Source organism: Pleurodeles waltl, chromosome 5 (genome assembly GCF_031143425.1).
Source record: "Pleurodeles waltl isolate 20211129_DDA chromosome 5, aPleWal1.hap1.20221129, whole genome shotgun sequence".
Classification (NCBI taxonomy): domain Eukaryota; kingdom Metazoa; phylum Chordata; class Amphibia; order Caudata; family Salamandridae; genus Pleurodeles; species Pleurodeles waltl.
This window is the reverse complement of record NC_090444.1, coordinates 1760420965-1760447916: the sequence shown is the minus strand read 5'-3', so window position 1 is coordinate 1760447916 and position 26952 is coordinate 1760420965. Positions and strand designations below refer to the sequence as shown.

At 44.3% G+C, this 26952-nt stretch overlaps 1 protein-coding gene across 1 annotated transcript in view; it reads right to left on the bottom strand.

The window, feature by feature from the left end:
• The window catches only part of LOC138296752 (XK-related protein 6), a 104787-nt gene extending 87090 nt beyond the window's left edge, over nt 1-17697 (bottom strand). Inside the window, exon 1 of the mRNA XM_069236163.1 lies at nt 17526-17697. Within this exon, the coding sequence (XP_069092264.1) occupies nt 17526-17691 (166 nt within the window). The 5' untranslated portion in view covers nt 17692-17697. The remainder of the gene's footprint in view (nt 1-17525) is intronic.
• Between the last annotated feature and the right edge of the window lie 9255 nt (nt 17698-26952).

Genomic DNA, 26952 nt, shown 5'->3' with positions numbered 1-26952 from the left:
ATGCTCTGGTAGGAAACACACTCCTCGACGTCATGCTCAGAGCTCAGACATCAAAGGCAAGCGTCATGAGGGTCAGTAACCGGACATGCGACCCCCGCATTCTTGACATGGCTTAAATCCCGACTTCCTACATTGTAACTAGAAACCGGATTGCAACTAGTAACAAGATGGAACACCTCCAACAGTGGCGAGAGCTAGGAGAAAACCGTTAGCGTCGAAGGCACGGAAAAAAGGGAACTGACGTCAGCACGCCGGCGAGGACCACTTATTAGCACGGTGACGTCAGACGGAGTTGCATGGAGCCGTGCAATTGTGACTTCCTCGTCGATGTGGAGAGCTGGGAAGAAGATTTTCCGTTGGATGCTGGTGCATGGGAGAATTCATAAGGTGAGGAATCCACAGGCTGTGCTGGGGAGACTTGATTCATTCACATTTGTTTTTCCTTTTTGGTTTCTTCAGGCGTCTTCGCTCGCGCTTTTTTTTGTCCTGGGGTGTCCTGTCCCACCCAGACACCCCCCCATGATGCTGCCTCACTGGAAGGCTGCGCGGGGAGGCCACCCCGACAGCCCTCATCTTGGGTGGGTGTAGGGGGTCCGGTAACACCTGGACACCGCCACGAGGTAGGCAACGTTGGGGAGCGGTTCGGGAAGCCCACCCCCGGCTGCTCCTGCTGGCTCTCTGCACAGCCAGCACCTGATGGTCGTGCCACAAGAGCCAGAACTCCACTCTTGGGAGGTCTGCCCGCTCTGCTCAGGCGGCCTGATGACAGGCCCCATGGGGGAGGAGTGATGGCATTAACCCACCTCTCCTCTGGTGTTTGCCCACTCCTACGGGCAGACGCGATGTTGATGGCAGACCTCCCGGCCGCCCTGGGAGAGTGCAATGGCACTCCCCCATCCGCATCCCCCATCCGCATCTTCATAGGGAGCGGGACAATGCTCTTCCTTCCTTCCAGGGTCCAGAGATGGGGTCTGGAGCCCCTCAGCCCATTTTCACAGGGGCGTGACCACATCTCCTGACTAAGCTTTTGCATGGGGCCCCCGGATGTGGTTTGGGTCCCTGGACGATCTTCGAGGGGAGTGCAACGGTACTCCCGGCTTCTTCTACAGCCCCTCCCACAGCCGCCAGCCATTTTTGCGGGGCGTGAAGAGCCTTAATTCTTGGAGAGGGCTAGGGATGTTGCCCGGGCCCCTTCCTGCATTTTCAAGGGGAGCGCCCTGACTTTGCTATGGGGCAACGCCTGCCCATTGCGCTCCCTGGCTTCTCTTCAGCCACATGGGGCCCCGGGATGGAGTCTGGGGCCCCCTCACCATTGCAGCTAGTCACGTTCGCGACGGCGGTCCCCCCATTTTTCTCAGAAGCGGGCCAGTCTCCACGGGGCCCCAGAATGGGGTCCGGGGCCCACCCCGGGAGCACAGTATGGAGTAGCGGCGGAGCTCCATGCGCTTTGTCACTGGCTCCTGAAAGGTCAAAGTCTCAGACCTTCTCATCCTGATATCTCGGGTCCCAGAGAGCCGTTTGGGATGATCCTGGTGCCATTTTGCTCCTGGTGGCAATCCCTTGCCACCAGGAGCACTTTCAATAGGCATCCTGGCCTATAAGTTTCCCACATTGGTGGGGAGCCAGTCTCACTGTCTCCCTGTGCCAGCCATTCATTTGGGGGCCTTCTTTTCTTCAATGCTGCACGTTCTCCTTGCGCCAGTCCATCTTTTCCCCACCTGGTCCTCAGGAGGGGGTAAAGGGGCCAGCTTAGCCCTTACATTTGCTCGCTGGGTCTGAAGTCATTCAGAGTTCTTGCCCCAGTGGGCATTCAGGGGCTTCTTCTCTCCAGATGTCCATGATGCTCAGCTTCAGTCCCAGTGTCCTGCAGTGGAGCACAGCCAAGAGAGAGAGCCCTTCCCTGTGCAAGACCTTTTAAGTGAGGGTAGAAGTGACCAGCAGGCCTGCACCTCTGGCTTATCCAGATGTACCACATCACTTCCTTGCCCCTGTCCCCTCCATCCTGCAGTCTTCTGGGATAGCGCAAAATGGCATCGTCCAGGAGTTAGTTGCCACATTTGCTCTGAAAGTCTCAGCCCCTCCTCCCTGACATTAATTCCAAGGCCTCTCCGGCCAGTTCCTCTCACGGTATGACCGCTTGATGATTGATGCAAGGCCCTGCTTGGGCAGCTGGACAGAGCAATACCGAGCCCTTATCTTGAGCTGAGTCAGAGAAAGATGACATTCCTGGATGACCCATAAGTTGTACAACTATGCTTTTGTAAACTACTGAATTATTATTTTCCAACAGGTTACAGTGTACACTGGCCTGACTCTAGAGTCTGTGGACCCTAAGGAACTGGAATTGCGCCCTAGGCAGGCATTCCCATTCACATTAAATGGAGTGTCCCTACAACAGAAAGACAGTAAGCACGCTGACTATCTATCCCTCACATGTGTACACCCATCTCATAAGGCCTACTTCAGGTCACCACCCACTCTGAATCGTCCCTTCTGCACCAGACTACCTAAGCACAGTTCTTGGAATGCCCACGCCAGGAATCCTCCCCGTGCAGCTCTCGCACAGATGCACATGCATGTGCACACATGACCACGTGTAACCAGCCCAAGGCCCTACCCTTGCTGCATCACAGTAGCCTTTACCTAATAAGGCGGCACCCATGGTAAATACCCGTGGCCCATTTTACCATAGGTTTACTGTGGGTGAGCCCCAAACTATAAGGCTCCCTTACAGTAAAAGTTCAAAAACAGGTGATCTAAAAGTGAAAAATCAGGGCGGGCTCGATAATCAGAACCGTCTTTTCACACTGCATAACTAACTTTGCCCATTGGATGAAGGATAACTGTCTGCAGCTGAACACGGACAAGACCAAAATCAAGATCTTCAGGAAAAGCAGTTCACCGTGGGACTCCACCTGGTGGCGAACAGAGCTAGGACCGAAACCCACCCATGCCAAGAACCTTAGGATAGTCATCAACAGCAAACTCAACATCACTGCTCAAGTCAATGCCATCACTTCCTCATGCTTCCATACTTTAAAGATGCTGAGGAAGATTTTCAAATGGTTCCGGATCAGCACCAAGGAAATGATCATGCAGTCCTTCTTCACAAGTAAGCTGCATTATGGGAACACCCTCATGCCAGGATGAACAAAAAAACTTACCAGAAGGCTGCAGATCATTCAAAACTCGGCGACCAGAATCACGCTCAACCTTGGTTGTATGTCGGAACGCTGCCTGCCGAAACAACGAGTGCCTGAACAACGAGGTCAGAACACCGACCTCGTTGTTACCACTAATGCCTTTACCAGGAATGCCTTTACAACGATATTTTGTTGTAAAGGCATTCCTGGTAAAGGCATTAGGAATAGGCACCCATTGATCCTGCATGCGTCACCCCAACCCCCCAACCCCACCCCAAAACCTAAAACTCCCGACCCCCCACCCCCAAACCTAAAATGCCCTGCCCCCCCAACCCCACCCCAAAACCTAAAACCCCCGACCCCCACCCCGCCCCAAAACCTAAAACACCCCGCCCCCCCAACCCCACCCCAAAACCTAAAACCCCCCGACCCCCACCCCACCCCAAAACCTAAAACGCCCCGCCCCCCCAAACCCACCCCAAAACCTAAAACCCCCTGACTCCCCACCCCCGCCCCATAACCTAAAACCCCGACCCCCCACTCCCGCCCCAAAACCTAAAACGCCCCGCCCCCAACCCCACCCCAAAACCTAAAACCCCCAGACCCCTCACACCCGCCCCAAAACCTAAACCCCCCGACGCCCCACCAAAACCTAAAACGCCCGCCCCCCCAACCCCACCCCAAAACCTAAAACCTTCCGACCCCCCACCCCGCCCCAAAACCTAAAATGCCCCGCCCCCCAACCCCGCCCCAAAACCTAAAAACCCCCAACCCCGCCCCAAAAACTAAAACCCCCTGACCCCCCACCCCATCCCAAAACCTATAACGCCCGCACGCCCAACCCCACCCCAAAACCTAAAACCCCCCGACCCCCCACCCCGCCCCAAAACCTAAAACGCCCCGCCCCCCCAACCCCACCCCAATACCTAAAACCCCCCGACCCTCCACCCCGCCCCAATACCTAAAACCCCCCGACCCTCCACCCCGCCCCAAAACCTAAAACCCCCCGCCCCCCACTTACCTGAGTCATCGCCTTGTCATCCCCATCCTCCTCCTCAGCCGACTCCCTTGTTTGTGCCTTAACCACGCATGATCGTTGTTCAGGACATGCGTGGTTTAGGCACAAAATAACGAAGTCGTGGTTAAAGAAAGCGTTGTTCCGCTTTCGTTAACCAGGACTTCGTTATTAAAGAGTCGGCGTAGAGGACGTTTTCCATTCAAACCTCTTACCTGCACTTTCAAGGCACTACATAGCACTGGCCCAGCATACCTCAACTATCCCATCTGCTTGCATAAAACCTTTAGACATCTCCACTCATCAGGATTCCTACTAGCAGACACTTGCGCATGCAGAAAACCAGATCAGGTGGCTAAGCCTTCTACATTGCTAGTAAAACGTGGAATGACCTGCTGCTACAGATAAAAGTCTTCCCCTCAATTCTTGAGTTCCACAAGAAGCTGAAGACCTGGCTTTTCAAGTAGTCCCACTAGGTCCTAGGTTTGGCTACATTAACATCTGCTCAGCACCAGGATACCCTCCACGATGATAGCGCACTCAACAAATTTGCATAACATAACGTAACATAACATACCATATTGCCTTTAGCAGAGGGTCAGCACATCAATCTATATAAAGCAGACCTGATGGATATGTCAAAAAGTCACCTCAATAATTCATCAATAACCATATTGCAAACTGTTCCCTATAAATATAGAAGTAACAATGCATAATAATAATGATTGTCTCATAAATATTTTAAAAAATAAGCATTTGTGTTCTAAACAATGTGTGTGTGTGTGTGGTGTTCTTAAACACTCTTTGGGCGAAAAAAATGCAGCAATAGAAACAACCACAAATCCTTGCACTCCTGCTGAAGAGCATACAGCTCCAGCTGAGAGTGCTTTAAAAATAAATGACTATTAGCTTTCCTGGGTCATGCATTGAATGGCCCAGAAAACTTGCACTGTTTTCTGGAACTTTTCTCGGGAGATGCTGTGCATCTTGCAGCCCCCACAACGCTTTTATACATTTTTGTAGTATTCATGCCGCTCCTTGGGGCACCACAACAATGACACGATTTCAAAACAAAACTACAGGCAGGGCATTATAGGGTGCTCCTAGGAGAGAGCAGTGAATAAGTAATGAGTAGTCTTGTGGCTTCAATACTATACAATACTATTTATTTTTTTATATTCTGGGTGTCCTAGTCCCAACTGGGATAACCACAGTCTATTTATTTTTTCAAATGGTGACCCGGGCATCCCACTCCCACGCTGCCAGGCCATTTTCTTTTTGTGATGGGTGCCTCATTCCCACCTGGGGCACCCACAACTTCACATTGCATTGCAGGCCATAAGGAGAGGCCCAAGAAAGCGACAACTCTGCTTGCTCCCCAGCCAGCGCCCATCCTGAGTGCTGGCACAATGAATGTGCTCATGCCCAGTTGGAGCTTGATTTCTGCTTTCACTGTAGGAGAACATTCCCTGATCCAAGGTGTTTTCTGCTCCCCACTATAAATATGTGTAGCAACTCAACCAAGGAGGTGTCAGTGCCCTGTACAACAGAACAACAAGTGACAGTGGCAGGAAAAGTTACTTACCAGCTCTAATGATCTTTTCAGTGGATACTCTGTCTACCTGCAGATTCCTCACCTGTAGAACAACACGAGGCACCAGACTGGATCTAGAAAGCACACATTTCAAGACCTGTGACGACTTGGCCTGCAAAGCGTCCACATCATTGTCTGCACACAACGCAACAAAGTTGCCCCATCTGCCAGAATAAACAGACTTAATGGAGGGGAGATGTGACTACAAGATTACAATGGCCACCTTTGGTAACAGCTGAAAGGAGCTCAGTTGTCACTGTTCAGTCACCAAGCATGAATGTGGCGGTCTCAGAGACTGGGGCATAAAATCATGCTATCTGACTGGAAGAGAAGGTCCGGCTTGAGCAGGAGGCAGAGCGGAGAGGGGGCATGTGTAGAAATGCAGGTGGTCTGATTACACACCTTTCTCGATTAATCTAGGGCAATAAGAATGACTTGGGCACAGTCTTGGCGAATATTTCTGAGAACTTGCCGAATCAATGGTATGGACGGAAACGTGAATTGCAGCTGAAAGTTCCATCTCAACTAAAAATGGACCCACAAGGCTAACCACAATGGATAGTGGGGGCATTGGACATTTCCAGAAGAAGGGAATATACCCGGGTGAGAATTTCCCCACTGGGCGAAGATATCCTGGATTATCTCTGGCAGAAGGCAGCACTTGCGATCTGCAAGGTGAAGCTGGCTGAGGCTGTCAGCTCTGACATTCAGAGACCTCACAAGGTGATCCACAGTGAGCCTGGTGCCCAGTAATGTGCCGAAGACCACAGTCTCAATGTTTTCAGACAGCGGAGGTAAGACTCTAATTTGGGCTTGTTAATTTAAAATAACAGGTCATACAGTAGAGATGCTGTCAACCACAGATGGAGTGATACCGCCTTTGGTGAACTAGGTTTGATGAGCCAGTCGTCCAAATACAGGAAAATGGGGATGCCTGACTGTCTGAGATCGGCTATAAACACTGCCATAACCTATGTGAAGACTAGAGGTGCTAATGTTAAGCCAGAGGGTAGTACTGCAAGCTAGTAATATGTAGAACCCAACAAAATTGCAAGTACTTCTGATTCAACCGCAGGATAGGGATGTGGAAGAACACATTCTGCAGGTCGACTGACACCATCCAGTGTCCAATGCTAGTCAAAGTTGAGCTAGGGTCAGCATCTTAAACTTTCCTTTTTTGAGGAAGAAGTTCAGGTCCCTGAAGTGCAGGACAGGATGCAGACTGCTGTCCTTTTTGGGCACCAGGAAGTACTGTGTGAAACACCCCTGGCCCCTTTGCGTCCCTGGCACTGACTCCATGCCCCTTTGAGGAGAAGAGCTGCCACCTCCTGCTGAAGAATGGGCAAATGGTCTGAGGATGGGGAGAATGGAGCAGTTAGATGTGGGGGGAAGACAGAAAGAAGTGACAAGTTTAGCCCTTTTCTATGATATGACGGTCCCTCTTGTCCAAATTAATGGCCTTCCAAGCTGGAAGAAAATGAGACACTTGTCCTTTTATAGACTCTGTGAGGAGTTGAGGAAGTGAACTAGACCGGCTTTCCTGAAGGTGTGGGGGAGGAGAAGGCGATAGAGGAGGACGGTTGCGAGACTGATCACATCCTTTACCTTGGTTTCTTCTTCTGTACTCACTAAGAGGAAAAAAGGAGGAAGGCATAGGATTGGTTTAGGAAAGGGAAAATTATAAAGTAAAATGTTTGGTAAATTGGGAATGGAGAAAGCTGCCAACTGTTTAGGTGAAAAGGTAAGCCAGAAGAAAAGTAGGATACAAAGAGAAGAAGAGATAAAACAGCAGGATGGTGGGGTTGTGAAATTCAAGAGGAGGCTTAGGAGTGATAAATGGAGACTGATGTGGAAAGATAAGAAATAAGTTACTTACCTGTAACTGTAGTTCTCCAGTTTTGGAAGCTTTCATAGATTCACATGCTTGAATCCTTCCCCGTCGTCGAGATGGGAGTTCCTGGTGTTATAGAAAATATAATTCTCTAACCTAGTAATACATTACATGTATGAACTTTTCAGATTAGTAACATAACACAGTCGTTTTAGACAAAAGGACCAAACTTCAGAATGCACCAATCAGATCACTCCACCATTTAGAACCCTCCTGTGAGGAGCTTCCTTCCCTCAGATTTTCCAAGCAGTAGTGCTGAATCATAGGTAACACTGTGAACCTGAAGGTGAGCTCTGCAGGGGAGGTGGGTGGGTCGCATGTGAATCTGTGAAAGCTTCCAATACTGGAGAACTACAGTTACAGGTAAGTAACTTATTTCTTACTCCAGTATTTTAACTTTCATAGATTCACATGCTTGAATCAGAATAGCAAGCAGGAACAAACACATTTCCTGTAATTATTTCTGTAGACATGTATAATGAAGAGATATGAACATTCAAAATGCTTGTTTTCGCTCAACTACGCTAAGCATAAGAAAAGTGAACCACGTAAAACTATTGAAAATGTGTACACCTAGATATAGAAATAAAGTGGATGACAGGTGATAATAAAAAGGGCTCACCTTCATTGGAATAGATGTCTGAGGACTGCTTGACCGACTGCTGCATCTCTGTTCGTTTCAATGTCCAAGCAGTGGTGCCTCATGAAAGTGTGGGCTCTCTTCCACGTTGCAGCCCGGCAGATGTCCAGAAGTGAAATTCCCGAAAACAATGCACAGGAGGTGGATACTGATCTGGTAGATGGTGCATGCACCTTAGAGTCTAAAGGTAGACCAGAGGATAATTGCTGATGTAAGCCAGCGAGCAATGGTTTGCTTTGTATTGGGAACTCCTTTCTGGGGTTACTGTAGGCTATGAAAAGCTGGTTTGATTTACAAAAAGACTTAGTTCTCTCCAGATAGAATTTGAGATATCTGCTTATATCTAATTAATGAAGTGATCTTTCCGTTGCCATTTGCGGATTAGGAAAGAATGACTTCAATATTATTGGCTCGTTGAGGTGAAAGTCTGATGGGACTTTGGGAATAAATTTAGGATTTGTACGCAAGATTACTCTATCCCTTGCAAATTGTAAAAAGGGTTTTTGCGTTGTGAAGGCTTGTATTTCATCTGCGGATGTAAGCGCGAGGAGGAGTGCCACTTTCCAAGTAAGAAATTTGATTTCTGTCTTGTGAATAGGTTTGAACGGTAGCTTCATAAGCTGGCTTAGAACTGTATTCAACTGCCATGCCGGCGGAGGGGCTTTGACTGGCGGATAGGACCTGAAGAGACCTTTCATTAAATGTTTTTTGAGTCTATGAGACCACAGAGATGGTTTTCCTGCCTGTCTTATATAATGAGAGATGGCTGCTAAGTGATCTTTAATGGATGCGTGCTGCAATCCTGAGCGCGCCAGATGAAGGAGATAAAGTAGGACTTTCTCTGGAGCCGAAGATAAGGGGTGTACTTTAGAAGATTTGCACCACAAGCAGAACCTTTTCCAATTCAGGCGGTATGTTTTGTTGGTACTCGATCCGGATGTCTCACTTGGCCCTGGTTCATAGTGAGCAATGATGGAATTGGTTGTAGTCTTAAGGGTAGGCATAGGGACATCAGCAAAAGTTCTGTGTACCAATACTGATGTGGCCACGCTGGAGCTATCAGAATTACATGGCATGGTTATAACTTGATCTTGGTTATCACTCTTGGAATAAGAGGTTTTGGGGGACAAGCGTAAGCATAGATCCCTGACCATGCTATCGAAAATGCATCCCCCCATGACCCCTTTTGGAGATGCCTGCTTGCATAGAATCGGCATTTGGCGTTTTGAGAGGTTGCAAAAAGATCTCATTTCGGTTTGCCCCACTGATGGAGTATGTTGTCTAATGTGTGCTGATCTAATTCCCACCAATGGGTCGATGTTGGTAACCAGCTCAGAGAATTTGCAATGGCGTTCTGAGCTCCTGGGAGATTGATTGATGAATGCACCACTTCCAAATGTCCTGCGCTTCCTGAGATAGGAGAGGGGAACGAGTTCTGCCTTGTTTGTTGATGTAGTGCATTGTCGTGGTATTGTCTTTCCTGACAAGCAATGATGTTCCTTAAATCCGTGGGAGAAAGGCCTGTAATGCCAGTAAGACTGCTTTTAGTTCCAACAGGTTGATGTGAAACATACGATAAGAGGTTGACCATTTGCCGCTCACTTGAAGATCTTGCAGGAACGCAACCCATCTGTCCATTGACCCAGCTGTTGTGATTGTTAATAGAGGGACTTGCGGTAAAAAACGCAGCCCTACTGACAGATTGGCCAGAATGGGCCACCAGTGGAGCGAATTTATCATTATTGGGGTTACACGTATAATGTTCTCGAAAGATCCCCGAGCTTCCATCCATTGCTTGAGGAGTTCTTGCAACTGTGCATATGAAGGCAATAGTGTGGAATGAGTCTGATGCAGGATGACATCATCCCGATTAATGATTTGTATTGTCAGACTGAAAGAGACCTTTTTGCTTGAAGGCGCTATGATTGTCTGATTAAGGTTGATTGTTTGGCCAATGTTGGATAGGCTTTGAGTAGTTTGGTGTCTAGAATAGCACCCAGAAATGTTATTTGCTTTGCTGGTTTGAGCATTGATTTTTCTCGATTGAGAAAAATTGCCTGAAGAGACGTAAAGTTCCTGTGATGGTGTGACGTGCAGCTTGAAGAGTGGGTGCTTTTACCAACCAATCATCCAGGTATGGGAAAACCTGGTGCCGATTTCGTCTGAGGTAAGCCGCTACTGGGGCTAAGCATTTGGTAAATATCCGAGGAGCGGACTTGAGGCCAAAGGGAAGCACTTTGAATTGAAAGTGCTTGCCGGCTACCATGAATCTCATGAACTTTCTGTGAGCTGGATGAATGGGGATATGGAAGTAGGCGTCCTGGTGGTCTAAGGAGGTCATGTAATCTCCTCTCTCTAGCAATCGCAGGATGTCCGGCAGTGTGATCATGCGGAAGGTTTGCTTCTTCAGATATTTGTTTAACTCGTTGGGATCCAAAATTGGCCTCCATAGATGGGACCTTTTCTGGATTAGGAAAAATCGAGAGTAAAAGCCCCTTCCTCTCTGAGAAAAGGGAACATACTCTATTGCCTTCTTGCTCAACATGATCTGGACTTCTAAGTTTAGTAGATGCAGGTGCTTCTGTTGCACCTGAGAAGGCGGGGTGGGTGGAGGTATTTGTGTAAATTCTAGCAGATGGCCGAATTGTACTATATCTAGGACCCATTGGTCCTTGGTTATATGACACCAATGAAGAATGTGGTGTTTTAGAGTTGCTTGAGATGCTGGTAGGGAGAAGTGCGAGGCAGCCGGCAGGTGAATGTTGTCATTGTCTAAGGGAGGAATCCCTGCCTTGGCTTCCAGGCTTTCCTCTTTGAGCATGCTAGCCGTAAGCTGCTGATGGTGGTTGGTGCTGCTGGTATTGTGGTCTAGAGGACTGGCTGGCGGTATTGTAAGGTTGATACCTGTATTGCTGATATGCCCCACGAAAGGAAGGCTGGCTCCTACCCCTTACTCCACGAAAAGGAGGCTTACTGAATTGGAGAGTCACTAGTGATCCTAGTGTCAGATTTTATGGACTGAAGGACATCATCAACGTGTTTTCCAAAGAGGGCTTCGCCATCATATGGGAGATCTAAGATTTTAGTTTGGACTTCCGGCCGGAAGTTAGTGGCTTTCAGCCATCCTTTTCGCCTCAGTACTGTGGTTCCAGCTAATTGCCTGAAACCCATGGTTGCTATATCCAGCGCACAATCAGTGATCTCAGCGGGTGACTGCTGGCCTTCTAATAAAATCTTTTTTGCCTCAGTCTTAAAAGTTTCTGGTAGATCCTCTAAGTATTGGGAAATATCCAACCATAATTGTCTATCATACCTTGAAAGAATGGCCAATGAGTTTGCAGCTCGCACCACAATGGCAGACATCGAAGAAAACCTTTTGCCTATGTTATCCAACCACCTTCCTTCTTTATCTAGTGGTGCCGATAAAGGTACTGAAGGATTCTGGAACGGCGCAGAGCTGCTTGGGAGATAACCGAGTCCGGCTTAGGGTGGCCTGTAAGACATGCAAGTGCATCCTCTGTTGTTTTATACTTTTTGTTGAGTTTTAGTAATACTGCAGGGACTGCTGCAGGATTGCGCATGGTCTTAAGACCTTGGTTCCAAATGTGGTCTATGAGAGGGATAGCCCTGATAGTTTTCCTATAGGGCTCTTTAAAATCGTACAAAAAACAATGCTGTTGAGTTGGCGGCATTAGGAGATCAAAACGTATGGCTGCCCTTTCTAATAAGTTGTGAAAACCTCCTATATTTTCAGGAGGCAAGTATGCTGTCAGTTGGAGGGGAGAGGCGGGTGCAGGTATTATGTATTCATCCCATTCATCCTGATGGGAGCGTATCTCTCCATCATCAGAAGAAATATGTCCGTCCTGTGGATGAGGCGGGGAACTCACTTGAGTGTGTTGAGATTGTGGTGGTATTATCTGTGCCCCAGAAGGATGGGGTTGCTCTGATGCGGGAACAGATGGGAAGCGTTTCCTGTAGTCTGCCAGCATAGCCTGAAGGTCTGCTATTAGCCCCAAAGGTAGACCTATCAGGTCTGGTTGAGGTTGAGGTGGCTGGTCATAGTACTGATGATCGTAGTAGGAATCATCATCCAAGTATTCCTGACTTTTCATATGCAACTGTGAAGGGCTTCTGGCTATCCCATAAAAGCCATCTTTGTCGGATTCATCATCATCCAGTAAGTGTGATGGTAGGAGGTGAGAAACCTTACTATATGAAGTGATGGAGGGTGTCAGATTCTGTTGTTTTTGCCTCTTAAGTGGTGTCTGTGAGGCTGACGAAAAAAGAGGCAAGGATGTAGGTCTCTGCTTCTTTCCAGGCATGGTCTTAATTGTCGACAAGAGATGAATCGTTGACGATGGTGGTGGTGTTGCCAGTGTAATCGTCAACGGGAGTGTCGACATGGCCATCGTCGACTGGAGCATTGACATGGTCGTCAACGGTGATGTCGTCGACGGGTGCACTGTCGATGGTAGAAGTGCAGTAGTCGGGGCTGCTGTCGTCTACGGCGTCGTCGTAGATGAGTTGTCCGTGGACTGTAGCGTCTTTGCTGTAGAAACCATGGGACGTAGAGGCAACCAGGATGTGACTACTGTGGACGAGAATGCTGCAGAGGCTGTCGTCGACATGGAAATGGTAACTACAGTAGGACTGGTCATCGACACGTGTGCCGTCGATGGTGACGTCGTAGACGATCTCATCGTCGATGGTGCCAATGATGTTTTTTTAAATCTGTGTTTTACCTGTGGAGGGGGCGCTGGGGGCTCAAATTGACACTGCTTCTGTGTTGCAGATACAGAAGATGTCTTAGATTTTGTATATTTTGTAGAATATCTCTTGAGAGGGCTTTTAGATTTCGAGGAGCTCTCTGAAGACTTTTTGACTGCTTTTTTAGGAGACCCATCTGCGTCGTCCTCCATATGTCGTTTGCCAGGTGCTTTGGTGAGTGACCTAAAAGAGGAGGCACTTTCATCCTCAGAAACTGGGTCAGCTCTTGTTTTCAAGTTCTGTAGCCACAGAAGAAGACAACCTTCCCTGTCTTTCAAAGTTTTGGTCGAAAATGTACAACATACCATGCAGTCTCCAGTTTTATGATTTGGATAGAGACAGTAGATGCAGTCATCATGAGGGTCATCAATATGCAGCCTTTTTTTCATACGGGTAGCACACGGTCTGAATAGCCTCTTTTTTGGTGTCTCTGACATCCTGGTCAGTTTGAATCACCAGTTTGAATGAAGTTGTAGAGTAATTGTCCAAAATCACCTCTGAAATAATGTCTGTGAGAAAAAACTGAGCAGAGCTCATTGGAGACTCCCTTAGCACGACCTGCGGTAGAAAATCTGAGGGAAGGAAGCTCCTCACAGAAGGGTTCTAGAGGGTGGAGTGATCTGATTGGCGCATTCTGAAGTTTGATCCTTTTGTCTAAAACGACTTTGATATGTTACTAATCTAAACAGCTTATACATGTAATGTATTATTATGTTAGAGAATGATATTTTTTATAACACCTGGGACTCCCATCTCGACGACGGGGAAGGATTCAAGCATGTGAATCTATGAAAGTTGCAATACTGGATTAATAAACAGGAGGTCAGTGCAAGGATGGAGTTAAGTGATTACATGAAGAAAAAGGGCAGGAGTAGAGTAGAGTGGGAAAACAGGCAGGGTTGGTGAAGGGGGCTTTAAAAGAGACACCAAGAAAGGTGTTGTTAGACCTGTCATCCTTGGCACGTTTTCCCCTGTCTTTTTGCCTCTGCCTCCTGTGTTTCTGACGTGTGCTGGATTTTGCTTTTGCTGGTTTTTGTACTCTGGGCACTCTACCACTGCTGATCAGTGCTAAAATGCAAGTGCTTCCTGTGTAAATTATAATTGGTTATCCATGATTGGCATATTTGATCTAATGGTAAGTCTATAATAAAGTGCACTGTGTGCACTGATTGTGCCACCCACCTGAGTAGCCCTGCAAACCTGGCTCAGACCTGCTACTGCAGTGTCTGTGAGTGCAGTTTTAAACTGACATGTCACCCTGGCGAGTGCACCCACTTGCCAGGCCCGAACTTTCGCTTTTAGTATATGTAAGGCACACCTAGGGTAGGCCCAAGCTAGCCCCAGGAGCAGGGTGCAGTGTATGTGAAAGGAAGGACATGTATTGGTGTGTTTTACATGTCCTAATAGTGAAATGCAACTAAATCTGTGTCTCACTATTGCAAGACCTGTCTCTCCCACAGGTTATCATTGGAGCTGCCTTGTAACACCTTACAAGTGTAGGTTTCAATTGAAAAGGGATAGAGATTTGGAGTTCAGGTTCCCTGAATTCAGAATTCAAAGATACATTTTTAGTAAAAGGGTTTTTTAAATTGTGAGTTTGAAAATGCCACTTTTAAAACATTGGGCATTTTCTTGCTTTACCATTCTGTGTCTCTGCATGCCTGTGGAATCTACGTCTGGGTTAGACTGACAGGGGCTGGCTGTGCATAAACTCTAGATGGTCACACAACAGGAGCTGGGGTGTGCCTTGCATATCCTGATGCCTCATCAACCGGCTGATGGATCTTCCTGAGCTAAAGTGGTGGGAGGAGTTGTCCCTGACACCAGGCTAGGGCTGTGCTTGTCCTCTCACAATGCTTTCTCCAGCCCCTGGAGAGCATCTGGAGCCAGGCCAGGGCAGGATCTTGTGAACAACAAAGACTTTCCTTTGAAGTATGCTTACTTAGAAGGACCAAAAGTGGTATAAGTATTGTACCTAAAACCCAGACTTTTAGAGCACTTCTGGATCAGGAGGAGACTCTGCCAAGGAGAAGAGCTGAAGAGCCGTAGGGAGGAATACTGTCTCTTTGCTAGATGTTGCTTTGTTGGGTTAGCCTACCGTTGCTGCTTCTGCTTTGGAGAGGGCAAGGACTGGACTTTGCTGTGTATTCTGCTTGTGAAGGTTCTCCAATGGCTTGGGTGTGCCTGCCTCCTGCTGGAAGTCTCAGGGCCAGAAAAGACTTAACCTGCAGAACCCCTGAACTCCACTGCTGGGAGAGCTGAACTGCTAAGTGGTGCCCATTCCAGTTCTGGGCTGTTGGTTGGTGGTTGTCCCTACTGCAAAAATCTACAAAAATCGATGCATTGCTCCTCTAGCGCCTGTGTTTCAGATGCTATAGCGTGGTGCGGAGATATTTCCATACATCACAGCTGTATGGCCAAAGAAATTGATTCAGTGCCTGTGCACAGCACAAAGAACCACTGCCTGAGTTCAGCGCCCCATGTCTCTGATGCCCGAGACTCCTGCACTGACTCCGAAGCAGGCCCTGGTGTGCGGCTGAAAGAATCAACACATCGTTGGACCGTGGCTGAGGAAATCGATGCAGAGCCTGTTTGGCGCTGCTGCATCGACTTTCAGCACGTCTGGATTTCCACGAATCACGCCTGTAGGCCCAAGTTTCCAACGCAGCATCTTTGAAAGGAACCACCTCGCTTCCCCTTACAGTCCGGATTTGACGCCGCACTTCTCCTGCGTGCAGCAGAGCGGATGCATCACCTCCTTGTGGACTCAGGAACGAACACAGGCTTGTGCTTTTCGATGCTTTCTTCCTATACGGCTGCTTCTGTCTTGGATTTTGATGCACTCAAAAGTACTGTGTGTAACATCCCCATAACCCGTACAGTCCAATGGACAGAATTGCTTTAAACTTTAAAGAGTCATATTTTGAGTTCTCTATGTTGGATTTTTGTCATTCTGGTCTTGTTCAGATAAAGACTGTTTATTTCCTAAACTGGTGTCATGTCCATTTGTAGTGCTTTCACTGTGTTACTGTGTGTGTTATATACAACTGCTTTACACATTGCCTCTAAGATAAGCCTGACTGCTCGTGCCAAGCTACCAAGGGGGTGAGCAGGGGTTATTTTAGTTGTGTAATCCCCTTACCCTGGCTAAAAGGAAGGGTCCCTACTTGGACAGGGTGCAAAAGACTGCCAACTAGAGGCACCCAATTTCTAACATCAGTCAATAAATGTAACTCAGGTATATCTTAAACAAGCATATTTTAGTCCTTTGCAAACCTGGAGGAGGTCTTTAGAGAATCTCAGATCAACTGTCAGTGAGTTGCACTTGGTGGGGGCTGCGCAGAGAAGGACTTTGTGGTGACTTTGGATTCCAAACTAAGGTTATTGATACGGCTCAAATTCTTGATACCAACAGGGATTTTCATGCAGTCCACATATCAATTATGAATGGCCTGGTATGTGATGAATACAAATTTAATTGTAATTCTGTTTTTTATAGGAAGCCAGTGAGTTTCTTTCACTACAGGTGACATGTGGTCACATGTTTTACTTCCAGATATCGTTCTAGCTTTAGTATATAGAATGGCTTTCCTAAGTATCAGTTATGACCTTGGTATCCCAGTAAGGGTGAGTTTCAATGGTCCACATGAGATAGAGGATATACCTGAAATGCAGTGTGAAAATCCTTAGGACTAAGCTGGGGTTTAGGTTTTGTTAGGGAATGGAGGGGACTCTTGCAGCTGAACCAGTGTGAGAATCAATCCATCTGTCTATTGAGAGAAAGATATACCTATCTGTATCTCTGTATAGCTAGATAGGTAGGTGGATAGATAGAGGGATGGTTGCTTTTAATTGAGAAGACATATAAAAAGATATGTTTTGACTTCTTTGGCACATATATTGGCCACAACTGGTGATTAGATGTGACTTACTCAAAGACCAATATCATCTTTCAATTCATCCCTAAAGGGACTTCAGGGAGTCATCTGATGACCTGGAAATGTCCTAATAAATGAAACTACAAGTAAAGCTAAGCTAACCATCTAACTCTACTATAGATTTGAACCGCAGCTTTACTTCTTGGAGAAAACAAGAGATACCCATAGTCATCTTCTTGCAGTTGCCTGAAAGCAGAAATAGAAAGCTGCATTGTCGAAAAAGATTGAGACAATTAATCCAGTAACAAGCACAACTCATTCTCCTGAAATAGAAAGAACAACAGATTGTAACAGATTCAGTGGTTACAATTTTCAACACACCTGGTGGAAAAATGTATAGGAAATGTATATATGGAGTAGCCAACAGGGTTAAATAGGAAGCATGGAATCCCATACAAGGTGGACATTTCTGTGATGCCTTTAGGTGAGTCTTCTGATGAGGACAATGGGAATCCTACCATCAGTGGGATGGGCGCTGATAAGGAGGGGGTGGTGAGGAGGTATGATGGAACTTACATGGTAGAGTTTCTGCACGGTTCTTGTGGATCATTATGCAGAGTTGTAGCACCAGTTGCGGGGCGCTCTCCAAGAAGGTCTCTAGGAGGCGCAGCATGTTGACATCTGCATATTCGTACATCATAGCCCAGTAAAAGCGACGCTGGTGTTCCTTCTGCCGCTGACTCTGAATGCCCAGGTACATCGTCCTTATATACCTGCAAAGGCAACACGAACGTTTTTAGTGCATTTATGATCTCACTGACAATCCAACAATTCATTGTGGCACTAGCATTTTATCCCAGCCTCTTTCCACATTAACATTTCTGAGAACTGGTCATGTGCTAAGAAATCTTAAACATCTAGGTTTAATTAAGTAGATCACAGCATAAAGAAGGGATCTGGACAAAAGGAAAAGTCTCCCCTGTGGGAATCTATTTCTTTAAAAAGGTACAAAATACTAACTGCAAAGCCATTTACACCATTTTGTTACCTACTCATTGTTGTCAGTTAAAAGGGCTTTGCTGATCAAGAGTCATCTCTAGCATTAGACACTCTTATGCACCATCTTTATGAACATTTGCAGGAACCAAGACGTGCTACACACATGTTGCAAGTGTGTCAACATGTGCGATATCACTGAATTCAAAGCAATCCTATCTCATGATCGCAGTGCCATATGTGACGTAAAATACAAACCTAGAAAACGTAAAAATCCGCAGGCAAGGAACCTCACATGTTGGAACAACATCTCTTTGAACATTAGACTTGCTCCGCAGCTCCTATGATTCAGGAAATGAACTGAAGACCCAACTTGTTGAATAATATATAATCTGTCACTTATTAGATCCCTCCAAGCTAAAGCTAGGTGAAATCGTTTTTTCATTCTTCAATAAGTAGAAGCAGATGGTGGTACAAGTCCACAAAATATTTGCTGATTTTCTTCTGACACAGATTTGAAAACAAGGCAGTCGGCAACGTGCGGGAGCGTAGTTCACGTCGTTCTCCATGTTTTTTGAAGTGCACAAAATGGCCAAAATCTGGCCTTTTACCTGATTTTGCTACAGAACATATTTAGGTGTTTTCCAGCCTAATTATGCTCACAAGAGATTTCTTTAAAAAGTGGGGATTTTACCCATCCCTTCCTAGCCTCCATCACGATTTGGCCACCACACAGAAAAAATCCACCTTCCACCAGCGCATCCCTGATTATTGTACCCAGTCTTGTGCTCAGACACTGCAATAAAAATGATTTGCTAGCAATGAATTTTTGTAAGAGTTTTGGAGCAGTGACAATACTTGAACCAATCCACCAGACTACAGAACACTTGCCCAAAGATGTTCTCTTTATTTCCGTCCTCTTCTCTCCCGCTTACATCTGTGGCTACTCAAGAGCACTGCATATCACGCCATCATCCCCACCCTTCAAATGAATTAACAAATTATCTGTAAAACTCGAGCAAGAACTAAGTAAATAACCTATTTAAAAGTTTGCAGTCCTTATCATCCCTTGTACTCCACTTAGAGCATTTAAACATTTTCCTGCCTGTCAACCCGAACTTATCAAACCAGACTGACAACGTCAGGTGGTTATTAAAAAACTTGTCTATAGAAGGTCCTTACGAAGGTACAATCTAATTTATCAACAACATAGTAAACCTTTTGCTTGAAAGGTGTAAAACTGACTTTTGGGCTTGACTTTCTGTAAGGTGGGGTACATGCAATAGCCTCCTAACTCCCTCTTTGTAAATCAGTGTAATAAAAATAACAATGAGAACATATTTGTATATGGTTTTTACTGTTCCTAGGCGCTGTAATTAACAGCTACTTCTACAGGACGTCATGAAGAAGTGAAGGCCCTAAGTAGGGCGGCCACTTGGGGGTACACGTAAAATGTCCGCCCTCAAGATTTGCCCCTTGACTATGGGTACTGGTGTACATATTCAAAATCCACAGCTACCAAAGCAGTTTCTTATTCCACCACGAGGTTGCGAGGTACCCACATATTGATAATGGAAATGTAAGTAGCATGTCATTTTCTGGCTGAATAAGGTCTTTTTTTCACAGGAGAGACAGGCATCGAGATCGATCTTATCAAGGAGGTCCAAAAAGTTGCAACAGCAAACCTGCTACAGACTGATGATTCTTGCTTTGCTTAGAACGTTTGGTGCTGTTTGGTGAATCTGCATGAAATTTTCAAGTCAAAGTTCCATTATTATGTCAAGTTTCACGCAGAACAGAGGAAAAACTGGGGTGAAAATGCTAGTCTTCTCCTTTGTAATTCCCTTATCAAACTTTGCTGTCAGTTACAGCAAAAACTGTTTAGCAGAATTGCATCAAACTTGGCATAAAACTAGAACTTTATTCAAAAGTATTCCTTTTGTTACCTTGGTGTAAATCCATTTAATCGTTTTTGAGCTACTTGCATTACAAGACGGTAATTGACTTTGAAGGTTAATTTTAGCGATTCTTGGACTGTTAATTTGTGCATTCCCAGTATCACACACCAGCCAAGCAAATCATTACTTTCAGAACAAATGCAGTGCTTATGACTTCTTAACCTGTATAGCAGTAAGTTTGAAAACCTGAGAGCACAAGAACGTTAAGTAAAAACACAAACCCAGATAAATCATCCTGTAATATTGAACTTCTATTTAGTTGGGGGGTATTCATGGGCCTGCCTAATAGGTGCATGCACCCACAAATGTATTACCACTAAACATGCACTTAACTGCTAAGGCCCTGATTGTGAGTGAGCCAGTTTTCAGAGGAATGTCAAAATATGGTGCGATAAGTTCCACACCTTTTATTCAATTTTGGCCGGTCACACACGCTGGAATTTAACAAGCCAAAACGTACTGTTATTAAAGTGGCATGTAGATTATGGTACCTAAGTGGCAAAGTATGTATGTTATTCCCAAAACCTCGGAATAGATGCAATTTATCGCACCGAATACATTCTGAATCCCCAGGAGTTGGACTTTATCAGGGGTGATAAACAGCACCTACCCTTCCAAGGGCTTTGTAATCAGGGCCTAAGAATCTGCTTTGTACATACAAGCACATTTCTGCATGTGTATGACTATGTACATTACTGCTTCTGGTATGAATCTGCTTCAGGTGTACAACTAAGTACATTTATATAGCATACTGTCCCACAAAAGGTGACCTTACATTTTAAGACAGGCTAAAGTGGTCTAAGGTACCTTTTTGGGTCTCAATTCACAAAACATGTTGAGTGCACAAATTAAGTTACTATGGTCCTGATTATGAGTGGGTCGGTTAATTCTGACCTATGCGTAATGACCTATGCGTAAACCCCTGTTTACGCACGGGTCAGAGTTACGAGTTTTGTTTTATTTTATGCATCGCATAGTAATTGGAGGCATTTAAAAGTTCAACCTTTGTTCAATTTCAGCAGGTCACGCCGGCCGAAATTTAACAGGGGAAATTGCACAGTATCTACCATATCATGCGGATTTTGGTGCGTTTAACACCAAAATCCACATGTGCCACCCAGTGAGTGTTCTCAGGAGAGTGTCAGGGGAGTAGTATTTGCAACTGTGGTGAATACCCATAAAGTCACAACTTTAAGGTTATGGACAAACATTTTCAGTACTTTTACCACACTTATTTCTGCATTTAATTTGAAACAAGCAGTAAGCGATGGGACTGTGCCTTAAAATTCTCCAATGTCCTAGGGGATGTGGTGTAAGAAGCATATATTTTCTAGGTTTCAAGTTCCTCACTCTTTGCTTTAGGATAAGGAAATGAGAACTGTTAAAAAAGCTTATTTTTCCTTCTCAAATAAGGAAACTGTTTTTCATTAAAAGTCTTTCCTTCATAAATGATCTTCTTAAACAGGACGATGATGGGGCCTTTTTCCACAAAAAATATAGGTAAGTGTGTAAAACTATACACAACACACCCATGTTACAGGAAAGTGTAGAAGCATGGAAACCTTCACATATGAAAAGTATTTCCATGTAAAGGAAAGAAGTAACAAAAAGATATTTGTGCATTTCACAAATACCCTAACTATTCAATGACACTTTTTTCATAATGCAAACAGGCATAAAACAGAGAAGTTAACAAAAGTGTAACGAGGAATGGCGTATGCCTGAACCCTACCGAAATTAGACACATGCTAAGATTTACGATTATTTGTGAATCAAGCGCTCATAATGAGTGCCCCAGTAACCTCAATGGGGCTAATGATGGGAATTACGTGCTGCAGGAATTACAAGTTGTAGATTTATGGAAATTGAGACCACTGAATACATCCGAAATCTGTGTGTGAAACACTACAGGGAAACGTGTGAATCCACATGAAAACCCCGATTTTCACATTACTACCCACAAACTTGGGCTGCCTGTTATTTCTACTCCCTTGAAATTGCCAGAACCCCAATACTGGTAAATCTGGGAGGGAAACTAGAAAGGATTTTGGGGGCAACTCTTAAAAGGCTTTATGTAGAATACAGAACGTAGAATGGAAGTGAGTAAATGCAGTTAAGAGTGTTACTGGTTTGAAAGAACAGTAGGGCTGTTTTCCTCTTGGTTATGCCTCTACTTGAAGAATCAGACTCCCAGCAATCAGAACAGGAACCAGACTCGACCCTGAATGGATATACGGACACTCAGGTGAAGCATGCACATTGTACATCAACACCAAAGTGAAATGCACCAGCTTTTTTAAGTGTTATCTTTCTGTTCTTCTCAACTCCAGTGGAACGCAAACCCGTTCAACAGATTTAAAGCACATACAAATGTAACTAAGGAAATACATAAATTATACAAGAGTTGTCAGACTCCTGGCAAATCTGTGGTATATTTTGTTGGAGCAGTAATATTCCGTGATGTTTCATGTGACTACAAGTCCTTTCAAGAGGAAATAAAAAGAGACTAATTGGTGGAAAAAAGAGGAGAATGAAAATCCAAGAAGTGTGTCTCTCAACTCTTAATTATCCTTGGATAAAGCAATATAAAATCCAAGCAGCATAGAACGTACCACATCATTCATGGAACAAATGACTTTCAGACATTTTTCAGCAAATGCACAATGTTTTACCTGTTAGTAACTTTCGAGGAAAGTCAGAAAAAAGTGTTTTGGAGAAAAACAAGATTATAGAATGTTATAGATGTGGACGTGCAGTACTCTTGTACAACACCCAATTCTGTTCTGCAATTGATCAAAAGCATGAAAACTGTAAGAAAAAGGGCATTTTGCTAAAGTATGCAAATCTTCATCCAAAGTATAGGTCACAAAATGTAAACAGAGTGAATATACCTCACACCTGTGATTATGATGCTACTTCCATCTACAACGTCATACTTCCAACTAAGGATGATTGGGCCATTAGGAGCTAGTTAGTGATGAGGGTTTCAGTGAATCCTATCAACCAATTTGTATGACTGATATCATGAGGGTGCAAAGCGAATTCATGGCCTCTTTTGTTTTTCATTTACTTTGATTAAGGAAAAACATTGACAAAATCTTTCTAAAGGGGTCTCTTTGAAACAATGTTTTGCTCGACCAGTTGGGTTTGAAGGAAAACCAGTTGATCTAATTGGAGAATTTAATGCAAACTTTAAATTCAAAGACAGTATGAGGAATAGGCTGATTTATGTAGCCAAGGGTGAATTGTATTTGTGGTGATAGATGGAACAAAAAAACTTTGCCATAGTGGTATACCCTAATATTTTAGAACAAGTGCTGTTGAGGAAAGAGTTTTTGAATGCATACCCTGTGAGCAAATCCATGAGTGTGGAAATTTCCTGATGGCTTCCCTGATAAACGGGATATGCTTAAGAGTTTTGTGCACAAAATATATTTAAAAAGAAATTCACAGCCGGTGGTGTGTAAACTTTGCAGGGTGCCCTGGACCTTGAGGAGTGAACTAAAGAACAAATTTAAAAAAACTTTGCTTCCAATAAGTGATAGAACTGAAAGTTCTGAATGGTTGCCCCCTCCCATAGTGTTTGCTTGCAAAGTAAATAGATCTTTACTCACATGTGTTGATTTGTGTAATCTAAATTCTAAAATTTGGATTGACAGGCACCGACTGTCCAACATAACACAAATGTTAGCTGCATTGAAAGAAGCAAAGATCTTGACATTATTAGACATAACATATGCTTGTTACTGAACTGATCTTAACCGAAACTCCAGACATCTTTTGGTTTGGCTTCTTCCTCGGCCGTTTTATTTAAAGACTGGTGGAAAACATGTTTATGGGAGAAACAGTTGTTGTGGCTTTTCAGGATAACATTTTGATATTTGGTTCCAATCAGGAAGTGGACGATGCCAATGAGCAGCATGTATTAGGCATTTTGAGAGAAAAAAGGGGTCGCTCTGAAGGCTGAATATGTAAATTTGGTGTTTTGAATGTGGGCTGTTTAGGATATAAGGTATCTGCTAAGGATGTGGAGCTAAAGGGTAGTCTGATCAAACTGATTGAGGAATTTGCCACTCCAAAGAATAAAGATCAATTAAGGTCCTTCAAGGAAATTCTAGAGTTTTACAGTACATTCACTGCAGGATGTGCAAGGAAGACTTATCATACGGGTAGGTTATGAAAGAAAAGTGAAACATGGGATGAACTCTGAGTACATGAGTTTGATATGATGAAGAGAGAGGTTGCTCAAGCCATTTTGTTAAAACCTTTTGACATGTGTGATATCAATATCATCAAGACAGATGGGAGTCAATAAGGTTTGGAAGCTGTTTTGCAACAAAACTGGCATGGCAAGGAGGAAGGGGTTCCTTTTGCCTCATGGAGTTTGAAGGGAGTGGGACTATCATACTCAGTTATGGAGCATGAAGCACTTGCCAAGTGCAATACAGATTTCAAGAGTATGATTAGAAGGTAGAACATATTCCCAAGGTCACAAATACACTTTCAGATTGCCTGTCTTGCCTGCCTATGGAGCACATTAATAGAGAAGATAGTGAATCCCTAGATATATTTTCTGTGTGTACAGTTAATAGTCATGTGGAATGAGTGACTCAATTAATGCCCTTCGAGTTTAAAGAGATCCTGTATCACCTAGCGGAGAGTAATACCAAGATGTGGCTGCATCATCCGAGAAGTAACAGTCTTGCTGAGAGGTGCAAAAGGGTCAACAAAGATCATTTGTGATTATGCTGGACCAATGGGTTGAATGGCATGCAAGAAACAAAGAAACGTTTGTGGGCTATAAGAACCACACCCAATGCAGACACCGATATATCACTTTCCATGCTTCTGAGAGGTAGAGCATCTTTGTCTAAATTGTTAAGATCTTTGATGAGAGACTTCCTGAATCCAGAACAAAAGATGTGGGCTGTCTCTTTAAAAACACTAAAGCTCACTTCAAGTATGTTGAAAGGAAGAAAATAAGAATGAAGGTGCCTATGGGTGATTTTGTAAGAGTCAAATTATCAGGGATAGTACCAAAAGCTTCTTCCTAGATCTCTGTTCCAAAGAGGGTGATTGTGGTGAAAAACTGTGTTGTGCAATTAAAGGATGCTAAGTTTTGGAATAAGGATACATTATTCGTAGTGCCATACTTGTCCAAACAACAACAAAGCAATGTGTGGTTGAATGAGAGAGGTGACTGGTGTGTGAAGAAGTCAAACAGTTATGCATGTGATTGTGTTTCACGGCTAATGAAGAATGATGCAAAGAGGGTCCACGACTTTCTTATGTGAAGTGTTGGGTTGAGAAGCTGTTTTCAAAAGATGTACTCATTGTTTTCCTCTTATGTTTGGTAGAGTAATGTTTGTGTGTCTCATGTTATGGGTGCTATGTATAAAGGGGTGGAGGGGGAAAGTTGGTCTTATGGGTGTAAGTGAAGGCAGTTAAGAATGTTACTAGCTTAAAAGAATGTTTAGGCATTTTCCTCCTGATCCTTTGTCCTGTTGCTCCTGCCTGTTCTTGAAGAATAAACACTTCAAAGACCAACACATATGAGTCATCTTTTCATATACTTAGTGTTTACTCAACTTCACACACTTTTAAGAGCTACAATAATAAAGCAAAGTAGAATCTCAAATATATTGTTAGGGAATCAGTGATATAGCTATTTCCCTCAAGTTTTATTTTTGAGGAATCTGTGTAGCAGCTAAATTAACCCATTTAATTGTCTTAGCATCAATTGGATTGTTCCGTGTTCACTACTGCTCCCCCCACCAACAGTCTGACTGTTTAACTACATTTACATAGCTAGCTCCCCAAAAAGGCCTCTTTACATTTTTTAGGCAGTGTGAGTTGATATTGGCGGATATCAGGAAAACAGAGATTCACTATGTGCAACACACTTTTAGAGCTACAAAAAAAGCACATTAGTCCATTTACTTTAAAATGTGGTTAGGAAAAAATGATATACCCCATTTAACACTTACTGCTTAAGAAAATGCTTGACCAGAAGTTGGCATGTGCCACAAATACTTAAATAATAAACTGAATGAGTTCAGAGGAACACTCCTCATGCAAAATGGCATACTGCAATTAGCATGCATTTACTTCAGCTCAACAGGATTGTGAAGGCACTCGTTTGAAAAGGGAAAGGGTGGGTTCACATCTTCTTCATGGGGTATATGGCAGTCAGATTTCTATAGATTCACTTTTGCTTACACAACTCAACGAATAAACAGATTAAAAAAAACACTTAACTTCTTCACAGGTTACACCAGTCTTAATAATTATTATAATTATTAGGTTAGATGTATTTCAGTATATAGTTATGAGGAGGAACTAACCATACCACACAATTTTGTGAGGCCAAATTCTGTAACAAAATAATTTGCAGGCAAAAACCAAATCCAATGTTTTTAGGAGCATTGTTCCATAGTACAGAATTCTGATGGACATTACCTATTTGTTTGTTTATTGACAGTTCGAAACATTTTGTTTCATCATCAAAAAGAGTACATGCAAAAAGCAGAGAAAGCATTTGCATGTTTAAGAACAGTTTACAACACGATAAATATCTTTAAAAGTCACATACAAAAAAATAATCATACAGTTGTAGACGGATAAAAAACAAGAAATCATCTGGTGCATACCTTTATACAGTGGCTAGCACTTTGTGTCTGATTGCCTAAGCTATGTGCAAACATTTGGAAACAGTCAAGACCATGATCGAGGAGGTGTCGGTTTTACATATTCTGTATGCTTCTCTTCTAGTTTGTACATTAAGGCATCTGCACAAGGGAACAATCCATTTAAACCTCGGCTCCTCACTTTCTCGTACACTTTTACAATAAAAACAGTGGTCAGATTCCTGATCCATCTATCTCAAATTAACAGTGAACGCTGCTACAGGGAGCATCCCATACTTAAATTGAAGGTACAGTGACCGGGAGCATGCTGGACGAATAAACTCCAAAAATTCCTCAGCCCTCCGGACGAATAAACTCCAAAAATTCCTCAGCCCTGCATTGAATTTTATGGAGAAGGAAATAACTTGTACAGCTCACTAA